At 43.7% G+C, this 19,975-nt stretch overlaps 3 protein-coding genes across 6 annotated transcripts in view; all 3 read right to left on the bottom strand.

Moving 5' to 3' along the window:
* Positions 1 to 74: 74 nt before the first annotated feature.
* Positions 75 to 2,926, bottom strand: LOC105559919. Its single transcript, XM_012008571.1, has 3 exons — positions 772 to 2,926; positions 559 to 713; positions 75 to 462 (listed from the first exon to the last, which is right to left on the bottom strand). Exons 1-3 carry the CDS (start codon positions 979 to 981, stop codon positions 231 to 233), a joined length of 597 nt encoding a protein of 198 aa, XP_011863961.1. The 5' UTR covers positions 982 to 2,926; the 3' UTR covers positions 75 to 230.
* An 88-nt stretch (positions 2,927 to 3,014) lies between these two features.
* Positions 3,015 to 7,318, bottom strand: LOC105559920 (mitoferrin-1). 4 transcript variants are annotated; one of them, XM_012008573.1, is made up of 5 exons: positions 6,802 to 7,318; positions 5,167 to 5,443; positions 4,628 to 4,852; positions 4,202 to 4,412; positions 3,015 to 4,083 (listed from the first exon to the last, which is right to left on the bottom strand). In XM_012008573.1, the coding sequence occupies exons 1-5, from the start codon at positions 6,916 to 6,918 to the stop codon at positions 3,891 to 3,893; spliced, it is 1,023 nt and encodes a 340-aa protein (XP_011863963.1). In that variant the 5' UTR covers positions 6,919 to 7,318; the 3' UTR covers positions 3,015 to 3,890. The 4 variants fall into 4 exon arrangements, with proteins under 4 accessions (XP_011863963.1, XP_011863964.1, XP_011863962.1 ...); XM_012008574.1 differs by lacking the exon at positions 6,802 to 7,318 and adding an exon at positions 6,131 to 6,354; XM_012008572.1 differs by lacking the exon at positions 6,802 to 7,318 and adding an exon at positions 5,881 to 6,071.
* A 6,162-nt stretch (positions 7,319 to 13,480) lies between these two features.
* Positions 13,481 to 19,975, bottom strand: part of LOC105559917 (biorientation of chromosomes in cell division protein 1-like 1) — a 9,465-nt gene continuing 2,970 nt past the window's right edge. The window contains exons 3-4 of the mRNA XM_012008565.1: positions 15,603 to 19,423; positions 13,481 to 15,411 (exon numbers count right to left, since the gene is read on the bottom strand). Of these exons, the coding sequence (XP_011863955.1) occupies positions 15,306 to 15,411; positions 15,603 to 19,423 (3,927 nt within the window). The 3' untranslated portion in view covers positions 13,481 to 15,305. The remainder of the gene's footprint in view (positions 15,412 to 15,602; positions 19,424 to 19,975) is intronic.

Here is a 19,975-nt window from a genome sequence, read left to right as displayed (position 1 = left end):
GGGAGATATCGTGGAGTTTATTTCTTATATAATTAATTGCAAAATTACAGATACTTAAACAAAATAAATAATCGTCCATTTATCGCACATGTGTTTTATTATAAAAATTATATGTTAAAATATGTAACAACTATTCACAGAAAATATATCACCAAAATATCGATGATCGTGCTACAGCAATATACAGATATATTTATAATTCATTGTACAAAAGTTCGATTAGTTGCTAATTAATATGTCAGTGATTCATTGAAATTCCTAGCATCCTTCATTTGACAACCACGGAACCATTCTGGATCTCGCTCCAGATTGAACGCCTTACGCTGATAAAATTGTGCTAACATAACGGATTTCAGACCTACTTTGCTAAGTGGAACGGGCGGATAATCATGAAGGCGCCAACCGTATATCCAATTCGTACAATCGGGAAAATAGAAACGTTTCTCCGGCGGTTCTTTATATCTAAAAAAAAAATGTCAAAAGGCATTTTACATTAGTCAACTGGTCCCCTTCGAATGGGGTCCCATACGCTGTGTTTGAATTTGTATTATGCACTACCTTTCAGTTAGATATTTCTGAGCAGTAATAAAAGTTGGGATTCCTTTCTCATAAAGTGCGGCTCTTACGTCGGGATCGACCGGCTTCATGATATCTATACCGACAGAACCGTCAGATTTAGGTGGCCTCCAAAGGGGTAAGGGCTTCCGTTGTACCTACGTGCGTACAAAATTTGTAAGACATGAGCATTGTGAGTGAACAAATTGAAATTACAATGGGTTTATCAACGCGAGCTGCTTCTCGCTTTCTAGACTCCGCAATTATTTCCCTGGCACGTTTCGCGAGCCTCGGCTCCCGCAACTGATCTAACAATCGTTGATTTTCTAAAAACCACTTTATCCGTATCGCGTTTTCCTTTTTTATTCTGTCGCCGTGAAATAACTGATAACGAGCGTCGCACACATCTCCAGGTATTTTCGTCATGTCTCGCTCTTGCAATTTGTACGCTAGTTTAGGTAAAATAGACGATTGTTACGAGGAATTTACGCAGCCGTCAAAAAGTATTATAAGGAAAATAACTCTGAAGTAAGATTCCGAAGTGTCACTGTTCCCTCAAATGTTTTCTCCTTTCTTCACGCACTTGTAAGTAAGAAAATGAGAGATAAAGCGAATTAAGCATGGAAGTACACCATAACACTTTGTAGAATGATTTATTTACATTATTATGTATAATGCATTTCACTGTTACACAAACTCAATATATACTTATTAATATATACCCTACATTATTTTTATATTTCTTTATAATACCAGTGGGAGCATATATATCGACTATATACAACTTGTTTTTCAAAAAAGTTAACGCTTACTTATACAAGGGAAAACGTAGAAACTGTGAAATCGATTAATTTTACGCAATAATAAACGTGACCACGATTAGTTTGCGTAATAAATTAAAAAAAGAAAAACAGATCGGTGAACGCGTTTTCATTATGTACAGTATTGTAATATCTTATAACACCTGAGAAATAAGCATCTATTTGAGGTTCAAATAAAGACAATTTCGAGATATAAGTGTTTAATACAAAGATTAACAGATTACAACAAAAAGTATGTGTATAACGATGAATTAAGCGTCCTGTAAATTTAATAAAACACATTGCATTTTGACAATTGCACATCTAAATTAGTATACAAAATACGAACGTGTGTAATATCATCCGTGCAAATCTGTACAAACGCTTCGAACGAAAGATTAGCTGCTATTCTCCAAAGTAAGATTTTGATAATTCAAATTTTAAATTTAGATGCCGTCCCCCCTCCTTTTTTTTATACATCTTTACACATATGAATACTGCGTTTTTACTCTCTCCCCAGCAACATCGAACGATTTATTCGGCAACGATGTAGGGTATTAAAAAATTGTAACAATAAATAAATATGGCGTGAAATATGAGTTTTACATGATATTACTCCCTCTTAAAGTCAACATCAAATGACCCAGTTATCACAGCCATAGGAAGCAATATTGTAGTTATATATCGTATATGGTTTAGATACATAATTTATTTATATTACAAAATGACTAAGGAGCATTTTATCATTTGTACTTGAGTAATCAAGAGGAATCGTAGTTGTACAAATAATAGTTCCATTTTTTCTACACTGGTTTTTCTTGTATTTTATACTGTACATCTGTAATATATTTTATAGTTTTTTTTATCTACAGTCTCCTATAAAATAATTACTTTACATCATTTGTAATTCCTTTAGTTTCGGGTAGCCAATCGTGCCCCGTGTGTTAATTCAATTCACTCCAATGTACCTCTCGTACCTATAATATGAACACGAAGTTACGTCGTATTCTACATCAACTTAGAATTCCATTAAGTAGTCTTTGTAACTTTTTAACGTCAAACTTTGATTGATTTTTACAACGTCCTGTTAATAACAATTATGGGTTGTCTCATTTTGCGAATTTCCGTTTGCGAGATGATCCTGAATTAATTATGCGCACTTAATTATGCTCTAAAGTGTAGTTTATTACCGATGAAATTCCTGCATGCATCCCACTGTTTTCTTAACTTAATGGTACAATGTTGGAGTGGGCTGCAATCTAATTGCGTAACTTATTTTTTCACTATTCAAGTGGAGCATATCTTCCGGTCCTTCTTAAAAACATATGATTTTTATACTAAAAAAAATGTTAAAAAAAATAGTGTTAGTTTTATACTTGCTGTACCATGTTTTCAAGTAACTCTCATTTTATTACTCTTTTACGCGTGAATTCACTTGTAGAGTATAAAATTGCTTGGCGTCTTTCACCATATTAAACCAATTAGATGTCAATGCTAAATAGTTTACTAATAAAATATTTAGAATTATTTGTATAAGCTAGATATATACGAACGTTTATTTATAATTTATTTATAATTTATAATTTATTTATAAATTAATATAAAAATTACAGGTGAAAAACAAATAATACGGACAGGCTGTTTATATTCAAACTGATATACATCAAACCGACATTTTACTGAATGTTCATTTATACTCCATCATGAACAGTACATTAGATAATAGCATTTCTATTTTCAATCATACACATTGGATGGCAGCCAGCGATGTACCAGGATTAACGACTATTTCATGATTCCAAATTTAGTATTGCTAATTAACAAAGTCATTTTGCAATTATTCTAAAGTAGTACGGTATTTCCATGCTGATTTTGCGTAAATGATAGAAAATCTATCGAAAGCATAAGGTACGATAATAATGTAAAAGCGTAATGAAATGATGTTCACTCTTAATCCAACTTTCAGGTTTACCTTTTTAAGATCATCCCCAGAGTCATAGACATAATATATCTGGACCGAGCGTTTGTCTTTATTTGAACAGTTGAGGTAGATGTTCATGTAGAAAAGGCCAAACTCTGTTTTGTGCTATTTTCCTTCTCTCTCGTTTGCATGCGAACGTGAACCTCTATCCCCACTGCTCAAATGCTCGGTCTAGATATGTCTATGCTTTCAATAATCAGAAATTAAAAGATAAAAAGAAGATAACGTTATTAGCGTCGTTATTCGGCGCTGTTCTTGTTAACAATAAGAAGTTTATACAGCAACATTCAGTAAACCTAGGACCCTAGGTCCCGTACCTTTGCTTGCTATTGTCTTTCTTTAGCATCGACTTTCGTTTCTTTGCGACATAGAACATACGTAAAAATGCTGCTCAAGTAATGGACGAATCAACGAAATGTTCATTATCTATAGACTCTTATAAAGAAGATATCGCCACTTTCATAAACAACTCTCGAATAATGAAATAGTTTTCTCTCTCTCTCTCTTTCTATCTCGTGATGGACAATCGACGGTGTGGTTTTCTTTTTACATGCCTAACTCGTGGTCACTTTGAGTAATACAGGCGACGAGGCGTGGTTGTTAAAGTACAGACCTGCGCCTTGAAAACTGTTGGATCTTGATGCGAGCGACGGATTCTGGTTAATTCCGGCCATACCGTTGTCAGACTCGAAGTCGCCATACTCATCGTCTTGCTTACCCCGCAAGACATACTTGAATGACTCGTATCTACCGTACAGATCAGACACACGTTACGCAACGCGACGTAGAGAAAGACGACGAATATTGAGCAATCTCAGAGGGGAGAAAAAAAAGGTGGAGAGAAACACAAAGCCAATTGACTTACATCACCCAACAGATAGCGGTCGCTGGCGCTTGGAATAAGACACGTGCGCGTAGTCCACGGAAGTATCCCTGTATCCCGCCGAACCTGTAGACCTGTTTAAATGCATCTATCATGCCTTGAGCGTGCACGCCGTCCTGCTGCGTGTTCAGCACCGTCTTGCAAACATCAAGAGGGGTCGTTGCGGCGGCCGCGATTGCGCCCGCTGTTGCACCTGGTCACATAAAATAGACGATTAAAACCTTATTCGACTGCAGTTCCTCGCATCAGGGTCCAGTAACTTTGCTCGAGACTTAATACTTTGGAACAATGTTGACGGATTAATTTTTTTTTTTTACACAGTTTTTGCAACGCAACGTTGTATCGTTTTCCCATAACGTCAAAGGTGCACGGCGGAAAATTTATATTATAGATAATTGAAAGACTCACCGGATCCGATATGTGCTATTGGATCGTAAACGTGTTCCGGATTTGTAATAGATTGTACGAATTCGTAAGCGATAAAATGAATACTCTGAAAAGGCACATTCATAGCTAACTGAGTCGTGTAGCTCCTGTAGAACGCAAATATCCCTTCGTTCTGATACACGTGTTGTATGCAATTCCATACATTCCTATACGGGGAATTGTACATCTGCAATCGCTGTTTAACCACTGTAACAAGACAACATTACGTGAATCTCTACATATCCTACGATTTATCTACCAAGGTGAGATCTAGTTTCCAAAATCTCTCGAAGCGTAGCGTTTTCTTGTTAAGGATCTATACATCTTTCACTTTAAAATGTGAAGCAGTGAGAGAGGAAGATAATACTGAGCTCGTGATAAGACAAGAATCTGCCTTCATTAGTCAAGTGACGATAACAGTGAGCAAGTCACGGCTTGTAAGATTATCTCTCTATTTACAAGAATACATATTACTAATGACTATCAAATATCGCGTATCGCGTGTCGCATAGCTTTTCTACCTTCCGCCGGGTTCATGACACCGTCGTGCAGAACTGTTGCCACGCAACCGGCCGCCCCGTAGACGAGGTGATTGAATTGAGCTCTCGGACTCTTGAACTTCTCTTTAAGACACTCGTAGCAAGAAAAGTACAAGGCATGCGCGGGACCGGCGCCGGCAACCACCGCGCTGACACCTCTAATTGGCCTTAATACACCTTCTTGTCGTATCATTCTGCACAGCACCTCTCCCACTCCTCTTCCTCCCCCTGGACCGGGAGTTAATGCCTGCATTCTTGTCTAGACACACACAAGAGATAAGCGAGATTATTATCAATTGAACGATAAATCGGCTCCGTTCATCTTGCGCGTATTTTTCATTACGAGTAGCTTCGTGCGGGAGAATCTCCCAATGCCGCCTTACGAAACTATCGTTTTGTCGCAAAAGAACTTGAAAATAGGATGACTTGCTGATAACGAGGGGCAGTGGCTATCAACTGCTGCAGTGTGAGCGAGCGAAAGTGTCGGGCAGGATTTTAATTGACCATTTCAGTCGGTTGTCAATTTGCGCTTTGCATTAAAGCGTGCAACACGCTTGTATAATGAACGAAATCAAGGTCCGGCGTGCGTATTAAGCGGGGAGGCGCGTGCAGTATAGATAGCAGTCTGAAAAGGAGACCAGAAATAGAACCTCGCTGCCGACGAACTGCGTTACATAATGAATAGTAAACACTTGCATGCCGCCGCGGGAGCCCGGTACAATATATCATTTGCGATACACAATAATTCGCTCCCCCCCTGCGCCCGCCGTCGGCTACAAAGTGGCCATTGTCTCCGCCGTCGTGCGGACGCTCCAAGGAACGACGCGGCAGCATCTTTTACACGGCCGTGCCGTGGCACACGAGTGCGAACTGACTCGACACGGTGCTCCTTATCGGCCGCAGTCCTCACAAATTCTGCTCTCGCCTCGGGCGCGAATACACAAACCCGCTGTGTCAGAAGTACAACAGCGTGTCGTGGGACTTGTACAATGTAATTGGTCGACGCGCGCTCTCTCGTGCGTGCATAATCCTGGAAAAGTGCGAAGCGTCTCATTCCAATCGGGTCGGATTATAAAATTGTGTCAAGCTTCGTACAGCAGTCAAGCCGCACGAGTCTACCGAGCTATCGGTTGTGCGACGAGCTGTTGTTAGTCGTCCGGAACCGCACGCCGATCCTTTTCCTTCCCGCTCGAGCGAACAAGGAGCGACGTACGGTTCCGACGTCCGACCAGCGAGCCACCGCGCCTTGTCTCTGACTTTGTCATTCCATATAATTGAGCAATTTTCCTCGCGCGGGGCGCGAGAGAGACGGACAGCAGTGCGGCGCCCACGAGCGACGAGCGTCGTACGAGCCGCCGACGCGAACGCTGCTAATCTGCGCGTCTTGTTGGGCGGCAGATAAACTGGGGACGAGATAAAGCGTCAGTCTTCCAGGAAAGCATAGAGGAAAACGGATGATGGGTGGCATTTTCCTGGCGCTCGCGGATCTCGCGGAGACGCGCGAGAGCAGCCAACCGGCTGCGGCGGCCTCCGCGGCGAGGAGGTTATGTAAAAGGGCCGGAGGGTGGAAACGTGTTTGCGCGCGGGGGGGGGGGGGAGGGGAGGCGCCGACGATACCTTGACACTGTCAAACGGATACATGACGCAATGCTCCATGATCCCAGCGACGGCGCCGGCCGTCATGTGCACGGCCACGGAGTTGGTCGGCAGGCTCTCGTAGTCGTCTTTGCTCATGTTGACGGGGGAGAGAGAGCGCTCGCTCGTTAGCTCCTCAACGGGCCTCAGGTCCGCCGCCACGGTGTCGCGTAATCTTCTCTTTCTTTTTTCCTCCTTCCCTCCGTCGCTTCCTCTCTCTCTCACTCGCTCTCTGTTTCTCTCTCTTCGTCGCGTGCTGGCCGACAACACGTTTGCGCTGCCAATTCGACGCTCTCACGTCGGACACGCGGGTGTCGCCACGACGAGGATGGCGACGGCGTTTACGCGGACGCGCGCGCGGAGCGAGGACGAACTGCACACGGACGGGATCCTCGCGGCGGGACGGGCGCGCACGTTACGTTACGTTACATTACAATACACGCGCGCCGACATGTGACCGCGTGCGTCGATCGTTTCTTAATGGGGAGGCCCGAGAGAGAGAGGAGGCTCGGTGGCAGCTCGTTTCCTGCCCCCGCCCCGCCGCGGTACCCCCTTCCTTCCCGCCGAGCCCCGCGACGGGGATCGTCTCGCTCGCCCCGCGGGCTCTCGATCGTTTCGGGCGACTCGTGTCGCGCGGATCGGCGCGCGCGGTGCGTGACCGGGGGGGCCGTCGAGGCGGCCGGAGTAGCGCGAGGCGACGACGTCCCGACCGCGAGCGGACGAGCCGAGGGCGCAGCGCGGCGAGGTTAGGTCCGGGCGCACGTGCCGCGCATGCGTCGTGCCCGACCACGTGGTCCGTACGTGGTGCTGTCCGCGCTTCGAAACGCGAACCCGAATGAACGTTGCGTGTCCCCCGGCGAGGAGTGACGACACTGTCAAATTGACAGTGTCGATCGACGAGTCGTTTCTCGCTGGGATCCTCCGCGACGCCGGAGACACGACGGCGATGATTTTCCCGGCTGACGAAGGGGGAGAAGGGGGAGGGACAAAGAAAGAGAGAGAGAGACGAAGACGGCGAGCATAGACTTGTATACTAGAGTGCGTTCATCATGCGAGAAACTGAGCGCACCCTAGACTGCGCCATCCGCAGGACCACGTTTCCTCTGACTACGTTTCCATCGAGGGTCAGAGTCGGGCTAGAGTCGGGTCAGAATCGGGTCAGAATCGGGTTGGGGTGAGCGCTCTTGCGGTGGAAACACCAAACCCCAGCCCGATCTTGACCAGACTCTAGTCCGACTTTGGCCCTCGGTGGAAATTTAACGTTAGTCTCTGTCTAACTTGTTCGTTTTCGCCCCGCACTTAACGCTGAGCGAGAGACACAGAGATCATGACTCTTTCGATATATCTGCACTCTAATGTTTAGGACAGCGCGACCATATATAAGTCTGTGGCGGCGAGTCATCGTGAACGCGCGTCACCGCGCGTCACGGTGCAACTCTCGCTTCTCTCGCCCGCGCGTCTCGCCGCGGGACTCCCGTTCGTCTCGGCCGCGCTTTCACCACCGCCGGTGGCCCGCCGAGACTTTCCGTCGCGTTGAAACACGAAAACGACTAGCCCGGCGACGATTCGCGCGGTTGCGGCTCGCGATCGAACCACCCCTTTGTGGCGCAATATATTGGCGCGATATTGGGAAATAATGTAAATCTAGTATTCCCAATATTAGTCCGACGTTGTAAGATGGACGCCTTTCTCTTATTTAGCCAACTTTTCTATTCTGCAGCCAGTCAAAGCGCTTGAAAAATTTGTCACACGACAATGTTAATCCAGTATTCTCAATATTAGTCCGATGTTGTAAAGATGGACGTCTTTCTCTTATTTAGCAACGCTGGTCTGAGCGTATTATTACATTTGTCGTACGACAAATTTTTGAAGCGCGTTGATTGTCTGCAAGCTAGAAAATTTCTAGAGTCTCGACGACTTTTCACTTTGGAGTGGCTTTCCTCAATGCGCCGAACATATTTTGTTTTATTTGATTCTAAGGTCGCGAAAGAATTTAACAGATTTCTTTACTAAATTGACGTTGGTTGTGTCTCGTGATTAGAAACAAGGAAATAATTTCATATTCGACGGAGAGGCCAGGCGCGACCGCGGGCAAGTGTAGAAAGTGCAGCTGACAGGCGGAACCCGTTCCGGGAAAATTCTGAGCGACCTTCACGCACACACACACACATATATATATGCGCGCGCACGTGATAATAGCGGCTGTTATTGCATGCATAAAAATGCGAGAGGCTCGATGTTTTTCTTTTCAGATCGTTGTTTCTAACAATGGAATCGAGAGTCTCATGTTATGCAAAGCGATTGGCGCACGAGTCCACCGATCGCCTATTGTACTTCACCATCGGGAGGAGAGGAGTGAAATTCGGCCGCCCGGAGCCCAGTCAGAAATGACACGTAGATCGGCGACGAAACGACGCCGTATCGGTATCGAAACCGTCATTTTGACGTCGATTCGACATCGCTACGGCACCGATCGACGAATCATTTCTCACTGGACTTGCGCCATGTTGCACCACAGAAAGTGCATGACGCTCTCTCGCTGCTTACGTAAATTATATTTTATCAGCTGACGTAAATGCTGGTACCGCGACTTTTCTCTCTCTCTCTCTCTCCCTCTCTCTTTCTTTAATATGCACGTCGTTAACCTGATAATTTTCCTCATAATTGTTGTACGAATTGGTGCACTTTTCAGAAATACTGAGGAAACCCTGGTAAAAATTCCGTTAGAAACGGATAGAACATGCATTAAATTCTATCTGTTTCTGACTGTTCTACTATGCGTTTCGCGAAAACGCGTAGAATTTTTACCAGGGAAGTTGCATTTCTTTTCTTAGAATTCATGTAATATATAATATTATAATTTATATAATATTCTGATGAGATATAACCCATATTGCTAAATAGACATGCCCAGATAGCACAAGACACTCTTATGAACATTTTCTGAATATTCTTCAGGAATATTTGCAATATTCCACAGGCCGTTCTTACATATTTATCTTATGCTTGTGGAACATTCGACTGGCGTTGCTATAAATCTTCTTAGAACGCGAATAGAATAGTCTATCGAATATTATAGCGTGTCGGTTATATACGGTACGACCACAGGTTTCACTGCCTTTTGCATAAGATAAGTGTATTACAGAATACACAATGTGCAATACATAAACTCGGTGAATATTCGAAAATTATCCCGAACGAATATTCCAAAGACATTCTCGACGAATATTCTAAAAGCGCTCTTCTTTGTTGTGGATATACGATTTCCAATTGTTACAGTCTATATATATTTATAGAATATTCTGAAATTAAGAACATTTGCACGCCCGAAGGATATTCGTAGAGCTGTGTGTGCTATCTGGGTATTGGCTAAGGTCCAGTTTCACAAACGTCGGTTAACTGTTAACGAGAGTTCAGTCGACTTCCTATCTTTCTCTATCTTGTTATCCAAGAAGAGACAGAGGATCAATTAACCATGGGTTAGCGGTTAAACGACGTTTGTGAAACTGGCCCTAAATAACAGAAGGCGTCCATCTTGCAATATTGGATCACTTTTGGGAATACTAGATTTACATTATTTCCCAATATCTCGCCGGTATATCGCGCCACTAGGGAAAGTACATTTTGAATAGACTGCTAGTAGCAGTGCGAATTCGTACAGAATTTCAAAAAGCGAATCTTCCATTGAGTTGACGACGATCGCCAGCGAGCGATTTGAGAACCGCGTTTCGGTCGGGGGACCAACTTTCTTCCATTTTATCTACGAAGAAATGACTCGAGTTGTGAAATTGGCCGTAATATTCAGGCCGTTCATTATCGAACACGTAGATACGTCTATCGGATAAACAAGTCTATCTGATGGGAGCCCCGAGATCTGATCAACGCACTATTTCATGGACGCGTCGCGTCGTAATTATCGATTCTACTCGCGAATACTTTTATTGCGCCGATTCGCGCGACGAGCGGAGCTATGACTTTTCCTCGTCTATTGTCGGAAACATCGCGGAGACAATGGCCAGCGTTATGCGAGCGTGTCGCAAAAGAGAGCCATAAAACATATCGTCGCGATAAGTTTCCCCAACGTCGGCAGGCAGCTGGTTTACGAGTTTTCGCGAAACGAGACAGACTGGTCGCCGCGAATTATCTCCTTCCCCCCCACCCCTGCTTCCCTCCCTGTCCGCGATCATATTCGATTTCAGCGAGAAAAATATATATATCGACGAGCGCGATTGCGTGCAGCGATCAGCAGCATCGTCATGCCGTTTCTAAATGCCGAGAAGACCGTTTAAGTGGCAAGGTCGAGCGGCGTTCGCGACATGTGCAACGTGCGCTGCTACTCGGTAGCGATGCGCAAAAGTAAACAAGCCCGCAACGCCCGCCGTCGCTTTATTACATCTAATCCCGTCGTCGGCCCGCATCTTCGCGTATCACATAGCTGCGACGGTCAGCGTCGACGACCTTGCCCGTCGATTGGACAGAGGCTGAACCGAACCGCGGAAGGAGACGCACGAGGGCCTCCTCGTGCGCCTCCTCCGAGCACGTTGAGCTGTAAATTCGCCGCGGCGTCGTCGCGTTGCTCGCACACGCGCCTAGATTAATTTTGGAACTAATTAAAACGCACGGGGTTTCACGAAGTGGAGATTTACTTTCACTGATTACTTACTTCTCGCTTGGGAACGTAAAGTCCGCGGCACACGTGTAGTTAACAGGCATATCGGGTCATAAATAAATGTAAAAGGGAGCTCGGCTTATCTCGTATAGTTAAAACCGAGACTTCTATCGCCGGAGAGCTTACGATTAAGATTCTAGCAAACGCCAACTAACATGTTACATAACATCAATGTTATAATTTCCCACTCAACGACATAGATGAAATAACTCTTGTTGTACATAACAGCTGTATTGTTCACCAGGAAATGACAGCTGACGTTATGTAACCGTTAGTCGGTAGTTTTTTGTATTCGCTAAACGAGTCTTCCCTGGTAGCACAGTGCGTTGGCTAAACATTGGCTGAACATTGGTCCAATGTTGATTATATTGGAAATACATTGGCCGATATATCATATTGTGGCGATCGTAGCGCAGAGGATTGTGCGCTGGTCTGGTAATCCGAAGACTCGGGTTCAAAACCAAAACATTGTTGGTTTTTCGTTCGATCGCCGCATATGTGGATATAGAGAGAAAACAGAATATTTCTAATTGCAAAAAGCACACTGTGGATTGGACTTGAACGCCGCGAATTCTCCTTGTGGTCGCCACGTTCGCGTTGATCTTCTGCAGGATGTCGTTGACGGACTCGCTGTTCTTCGTCGTCGTCGCTTCTGTCGCGTTGTTGTTGCTCCCGCTGGACGCTGCATTGAGGTCGCCGGACAATGAGATTCTATCCGGGCCCTGCAGCGTTGACAGATAAGTCGCGAGCGCGTACCGACCTGTGTGGATCAAAAGTCCAATTTGAAGTTAAAACGGGAGGAATTTCGGTACTAACTCCGCTAGGAGAATTCGCGACGTTCAAGTCCAATCCACAGTGTGCTTTTTGCAATTAGAAATATTCTGTTTTGTATTATATAAGCAAATTAATATGCTAAAAAAATTGATCGACAATGTATACATGTACAGTACATAATGTACATGTCTATGGTTTCAATTTGCTCCAAGTTTTTAAACATATTGATTGGTATGGATATCCATAAAATAGAATATTACTAGACGCAAAGAGCATATTGTAGATCAGGTTTTATACTCTTAAAACGTGAAAAATACGCGACGATAGGCCGTGGTCGCGCGGGAGTCGATTCGAAGGCAGGGGTGTCGTTATTGTTCAACGTAAAGCCAATATTAGCCATGGAATTAATGTAAATATTGCGCGATAATAGTTATACAATTTTGGATTTATATTGAAAGCGCACTGGCCAATATTTAACAATGTACTAACCATATTGATCTAATATTGATGCAATCGAATGAGTGACCATAAAGAATTTTTCAAGTTAACAAGAATGACAGTACAAAAGTTCAACTATTTGAACGATCTTTTGAAACCAATTGCAAGATTACAAAAATGGAGTCGCAGGAAATTGCTCCATCATCGGTCGTAGTCGTAAACCGGAAAAGATAAGACACGTTCCTTGTTTAGACAGCCGGTAGCCTGGTGCGCATGCATTCAATATCCGATTATGACATGCCACGTATTATACCCAGTGAAAACAGTGTAGCCAAAATGATGTCTATGTGACATAAAAATCATGATTTGTAGTCATTGAGTCAAGGAAATATTTCAACATGAGGAAAATCGACACTATCTGCATTGACACTGTACGCGATAAAAGGTCATATGGAAAGGTGAAAATAGATACCTATCTACGAGATGATAATCGTAGTGTTATATAAGAAAAATTCAAACATACTATGTGGACGTCAAAATGACTACATTATGATGAGACAATATTTGACTTACTTTTTCTCGAATTATTTTAGCATTATTTTGACTACTGCTCATTAAGTTGATGGCACTTTGATTAGTTTTCACTGGGTAGATCCGGCCTTACGGGACGACCCAATGTAGCATTAATTTCATCCCAGAGCGATTTCAATGCCGGCGAGAAATTTATAAACACTTTGGACATGGCACGCCTAATCGTGTGGCGAATAAAGAAAAAAATTTAAACGTACAAAATTTTGCCTCGTAATATTCTTGCTGAAGTAAGACGTGACACACGCGCCTTTTGTATGTACATATTTATACAAGCTTACTGATAATATCGGTATAGCTAGTAGAAATAAGAATACGTTTCTTAAAGTATAGATCTAAAGATACATGTGACGTAATATCGCAGTCTTACGCTGCTCTTCCCAGTCTTCGTGTCGCCATGAATTATTGTGAGAATGACAAGACACTTCGGGAGGTTTCTTTTTCTTTGTTTATTACTTTGTAATCGGAGTATCATTCTAGTAATAAATGATTTACGCTAGAAGACGATGGTATAAATAACGTGAAGAGACGAAGATGGAGGGATATGAAAATTACTAAGGAATATCGTATCAGCTTTCTCCGACGACGTGAGCTACAACGCGAACTGGGTCTTTGAGAACTTAAGATTAGATTTTACATCATATGGCGCTTACTCTATAATGATTTTATCTTATCTTATCGATGATCCCTTGCCTTTATCTTACAGTCGATCAGTATCGTAGAGTCTTTCAACTCTTATATGTACACACGCACACACGCACGCCGGAGTTGCTTATAAGAATGCTTCTGGAAAAGATTAATCGCTAACCCACTCGCGGTATAAAATCTACAAATGTTTATAAGAACTGTCCTATTCCACAGAACTGGTATAAGCGGAAAGGTAGTCTAGCACACACCCTGTTGCGCAACCTTATAAATATATATATATATATATATATATATATATACCGTTGTACATCTGTAGTGCGTCTAATTACGTACGTGGGTATCATAAAAAGTTGTTCGCGTTGTTAAAATCGGCAACTTGCACAGATAAACGTGTAATAAATTACGTATACACACTTTAATGTCATCCTAATGATGCGACGGTCTACGTGTGGAACCGGAAGGACGAGTTTCTTTCGTGGATTTCGATTGCAGCTTAAAAGAGGGACAATTGTGCTCAAACACTTTTGTTAGACCGAGTCCAACAGTATCGTAGAGAGACGACGAGAGTCGATTGTGCAAACCTTACAATCTTAATAACTTTCAAGTTGCGTTCTACGATCCACGACTACTCGTTCGTACATAAACGTATGTATATGCATACGTACAAGTAGAGACACTCATTCCCAACACAAGTGGACAGTAGACGAGTATGCTATCCCGAAAAAAAAAGTACGTACTTCTTTCCAACACTCGCACTCGCCAAAACTTACGCAATCAATCTTTTGTTATAATATTTAACATTATAATCTTCAACATGTCTTAGATATTATATGGAAGATGTTAGTTGAAGCCGACAACATTTTCACCTCGAAATATATAAACTTGTTAAAGGAATATTCTAATTAATAAACTCTCGTTCATTGAAGCGCTGACTAAAATATTTTTAGTCGATAATATCTACGAAACCTCATAGGTATTAATAAGTTATTATAATTGGTAACATAAATTTCTTAGCTCGTATCCAGAATTTCAGGTGCAAACAAATGTTCCAAGTATTATAAAACGTTATAAAATAAAAGTATCATGTACTTTAATAAAAGGATTATTAAAATGTTATATAAAATTCAGTATGTATTAACTAAGTTTCAAACTAATTATAAATGTCTAATTATGCACATACTTTTACGTCATTATTGTTCAACGGAGAAACGAAATAGTTGATTAAATTGAAGAAGGTGGTAAATTAAATAAGGAATTTTTTGTAATGATATTGTAATGATACACAATGCATATTACTGTATAACGAAACGAAATAAATACGATCGGAAATCGTATAGTGCTTATTGAACCTGAATCCATGGGGCGCTAGCTATGCTTGATTAGATCGTCTGCTTCGACGAGAAGAACTTGAAAATAACGGACGTGGTTTATATAAATCATCGCTTGAGTATCGCTGATGACTGGTCCTATTACGGCTGCAATTTGAAGGAATAATAACGTTAGGCGGAGCTTGCTCTTCTCAAAGTATATGTCGAGAAAAAGAATATTTATTTAGAATGATACAGCGAATGCGCGCATTTATAGAACAGATGTACAAAGCATGTACGAAACAAGATACATGTGAAACTCTTGTGCTACGTAAAGATCTCGGAAACGTGTAACATACCTCTTTTCTTCTTTGACTACGTTAGACGACGCCGTTTTGTCGCTCGTCGCGGACACGTCGCTGTCGGGGCTCAAAGGCATGACAAAGTTCTCGCCATTCGAGATCCCTTGGGGGCTACATAAACTGGAGAATCTCGGTTTCTTGGTGAATTTCCTCTTCTTCACGCTATGCACCGCGTTCTCGTTGGGCGAGGACGACAGCTTCTGCTTGTGGCCGTCGTTGTTGTTGTCCGAGTTGTTCATCAGTATGTCCGACAAGGGACTGGACGAGCGCTTGCGCGACTTCGGCAACGGCGGCGCCATGGATCTCGGTATCGAGGAAACCACCTTGCCGCCTAGGCTCTCAATTATTTCCTCCAAGGACGAGCTCTCCACGAGTTCTAGAGATTCTAAGAAGTTGGAGAACCTCTCCGACTTCTCGTTGTCAGTCTTGAAGTAACGGCAATCCTCGTTGTCTTCGCTGATCGCGGAGGACGAGGACCTGTTTCCCGTACAATCGGTATTTGAATCTATTGCGTCAGTCTCGAATGACGCACGCGTTTCTGTTTGCTTTACATCCGATAATCCTCTACTATCGCCTGGTATTTCCAACGTATCGCCATCCTTCGTTTCTTTGTTATCGTCCTGTGCTTCAGCTAGATTACAATCCCGTATCGCCACACTCTCTTCTGTCGATTGTTCCACGCTTCTGTCCTCGTTGCGACTCGGAGATTTCGATTCTTCTGAAGCTAAAGTTTCCTCCAGCTTCTGCGAAACACGCGTTTCCTCCGTTTCTACACGGTGTTTCTCTTCGTCAGCATTCGTGCGTTCAGTCTCATTTATCGGACCTTCCTCGGGCTCGTCCTCGCGCCTCTCTTTAGAGATCTGCGAATCTTCCTCGCAAGCCTTTTCTTCAACGTGCGAATCGTTCGATTGCGCGTCAAGTTTCTCGTCAGCTTTGGCATCCTGCGTGACCTGTGCCTCCTCTGACGGCACATTCGGCACCGCTCCGCTTGAAGACTGTCCCGTACGCAACTCCTTCAGGAAGTCGTTGGCGCAAGACTCGGTTCCCGGCATTATTATTGACCTCTCGTCCAACAACAAACGGGGCTCGTGCTTCTCGGGGTAAGGCTCTTCGTACTCCTCGTCGGGGATCTCTATAATTTGAACCCGCTCGTCGTCCGGCACGCCCTCGATATTGTCGAGATTGTTCTTCGTACTCGACTGACTCGTTTGATCCGCTTCCTGCGCAACCTTTTTCTCTACCTTCTTATCGTCCTTGAGTTTCTGCTTCTCCATCTGCTTCCTGATTTTCATCAGTTTCTTAGCTTCGTGTATGTTCTTGGCGAATTTCGGTTTCTTCAGTTTCACGTCGGACGTAGAGTCGCCGTCTTTATCCGGCAGCAGCCTCTTCTTCAGCGGCAGGCTCGCGTCACGTGAATCCGCGCTTTCTTCCTCTTCTTCCTGCCTGTCGTACGCCTCGTTGCTGTTGTCGGTTTCCGTCCTCGAGTGGCTCTTCTCACTTGTCGACAGTTGCGAGCTGACTTTAGGCGGTAACTTACAATTGGACTGATGCGGCGTCTTCGAATCGCTCACTTGCGTCTTCTCCGCGATGCTGTCCGACGTCTCGCTACCGGAATTACTGACGTGATTGTCCTTGGTCAAATTCGACGTACTCGACTTGGTGCTCGTTACGTTGGAATTCGAGTTGCTGGGCGGTAAGGTCTTGTTATTCGAGCCGTTCGAGCCATCCCTGTCGGTAGAACGCCGATCGTTCGAGTTCTTCCGTAGACTCGAGTGATCGTCCTTCGTCTTGGACTTTTTGTCGTCTCGACGCTTCTTATCCTTAGACGGACTGTCGCTTTTCGACTCTTTTCTACCGTCCGACTTGTCGACGCGCTCCGAATTCTTGCCGGAGTTCTGTTGCACGTGGCTCTTGGCGTCCCTCTTACCGTTCGTCGTTTTCTCGCCGCTCGCCTTGACGTCCTTCTTCGTGTCCACCTTTCCACCTTTATCCTCCTTCTCATTTTTGGAAACCTTCTTTGAATCCGACTTGTCGGACTTGTCCGATAAATCCGATTTGCTACTGTAATGACTCTTACCCTTGCTGTCTTTCGACAATCGTTTCTCATCCCGCTTTGCTTTATCCTTCGAGTCCGACCGTCTATCCTTTCCATCCGTCTTTTCCGACGCCTTGCTGCTCTTACTTTCGTGATAACTTGCAGGATTTCTCGATGACGACGACGACGACGAACTCCTGTGCTCTTTCTTGTTCGATTTTTTATCCTTAGCAGGATCCTTTTTGTCTTTAGTCTCCTTAATAAGCTTCACATCTTTATCCTTGTTCAACTTCTCCTTCTCTGTCAATTCTTTCTTCTCCCGAAGTTCTCGAATTTTCTCCTTGTAAATATCTTTCAAATCTTTCACCTCTTTATTGACGTTATCCTTGTCTTTCTTATCGACTTCTTTAAGCTTCTCGTCTTTGAGTTTGTTGGCGTTATCCTTTAAGCTCTCTGAAATATCTTTAATTTTATCGGAACTTTCTCTCGCCTGGTCAGTTCTGTCTTTAGGTTTACTTTTACTGTGCTTATCGTATTTCTCGCTGCTGTGCTTATCGTACTTCTCACTCGACCTCTTTCTCTCGGTGCTTTTGTCCTTGTAATACTTGGCGTCCTTGCTGGCAGATTTTTCTTTCGTGCTCTTCGACAACTTGGACTCGCTATCTTTGCTCTTCTCCCTGCTCTTGTGATCATACTTGTCTTTGATACCACTATCCATGGCATCACGCGAATTTTCCTTAGAAGATACGCTTTTGGTACCCTTAAAATCTTTCGTATCTTTGTAATCTTGCACATCTTTGCCTTTGAAGTCAAAACTACTCTTGGCCGGCTTGCTCTTAGACGAATCCAACTCCCTGATTGCCTTGAAGTTGTCTCTGCTGCTTTTGGCCTCGTACTTATCCTTTGTCGTTTCATCTCTTGACGAGTCGTGCACTGGCGTTAAAGCGTGATTAGAGGAGCCAAAGTCCGTCACTATTGACAGCCGGGAATCCGAGGAGACTTTGCTCAGCTGAGAATCTTGATTGCTATACTCGAAGTTATCCCGCGACAGTTCATTCGAAAAATCTGGGCTTCTGGATCGGTGACTCGTTAACTCCGATATTCCCGATAAATGCGAATCGTTGGAAATGTTGGATTCATTTAAGTTCATGATGTCGATAGGCTCGAACGTGGGACTGACCTCCTCCTCCTCGTCGTCGACTCTATCGTCCGATTTTGCGGACGTGTTCAAGTTTGAATTATTTCCATTCTTATTTAGAATTTTGTAAGCTTCATCTGACGTTTTCTCCTCCACGAAAATGTGTCCGTTTTCCGAACCAGCTCTGTTCTTATCCCTGTACAGTTCCTCGTCTCGCAGCCTCTGTTCGTCGGCCCTCTCGTCCTGCTTTCTGTCAAAATCATTTATGTCGTTTATATCCAAGGATTCGAGAGATTCGTCCTTCAAGCTGTTCTTGTCGGACTCTGGCGAGACCGGGTCCAGATCTTTGGGCAACAGGTCCTTCAGACCGCAAGCGCCGTTCTTCTCCTTCGCCTTCGGTCTCTCGATACCAAGAAATTTGTACACCACATCCTCTATGTGCGGCATGAAAGCCGAATAGACCTTGGGATTCACCACTTGATCCACTATCCGTTCCACGCCGGCATCTAGATACGGAGCGTCGTGTATGTGCTTGCGCAAATTCTCCCTAAGCTGATTCTTGTTCAGGTCCGGCATCCATAGTTGCTTGCTAAGGAAAGAGTTTACGGAGCCTTCGACCCTTGTCCTCAGATTCTGATACGCGGGCTGAAATTGTACACACGCTATTAGATATCACATTAGTGTATATTATTTATCAAACGAGCCACCGTTTTTGCGATAATGATATACATTAAAGCATCTGCTTTAGAAACGGCACGTCTAAACGTCAAGCTTTCCAGAATCAAAATTTTGTTAAAGCAACACGACTCATCATTCAAACCTTGGTCACACGAGGCATTGTGAAACTATCGCGCAAGTATTCACCTTGTAAAGGTAATAACAGCGGTCGAGATTTCTCTATGTCTGTGTGTCTTGTGTCCAATTCGGTTGCTTGCTTCTTTACAGTCAATTCTCATATTCAAAGACCGTCTTAAATATCTCTTGAAATATTTCGTAGCTAATAAACTGATCTGTGTAGCGTCATCCATGCGGATCATTTTCTGGCTAAATACTTTGTGCACGTATTTAAGACGACGTTAAATACAAAAGTTGACCACAAACAAGGCCAATTTCACAAACGTCGGTTGACCAGAGTTCAGTCAACTCCCTGCCTGTTTCTGTCTTGTTATCTAAAGCCCAATGTCCACGATGCTTGAT

The sequence above is a fragment of the Vollenhovia emeryi genome, unplaced genomic scaffold, assembly GCF_000949405.1.
Source record: "Vollenhovia emeryi isolate VEMERY1.0 unplaced genomic scaffold, V.emery_V1.0 DF939249.1, whole genome shotgun sequence".
Lineage (NCBI taxonomy): Eukaryota > Metazoa > Arthropoda > Insecta > Hymenoptera > Formicidae > Vollenhovia > Vollenhovia emeryi.
Note: the sequence above shows the minus strand (reverse complement) of the source record. Positions and strands in the feature narration are given on the sequence as shown.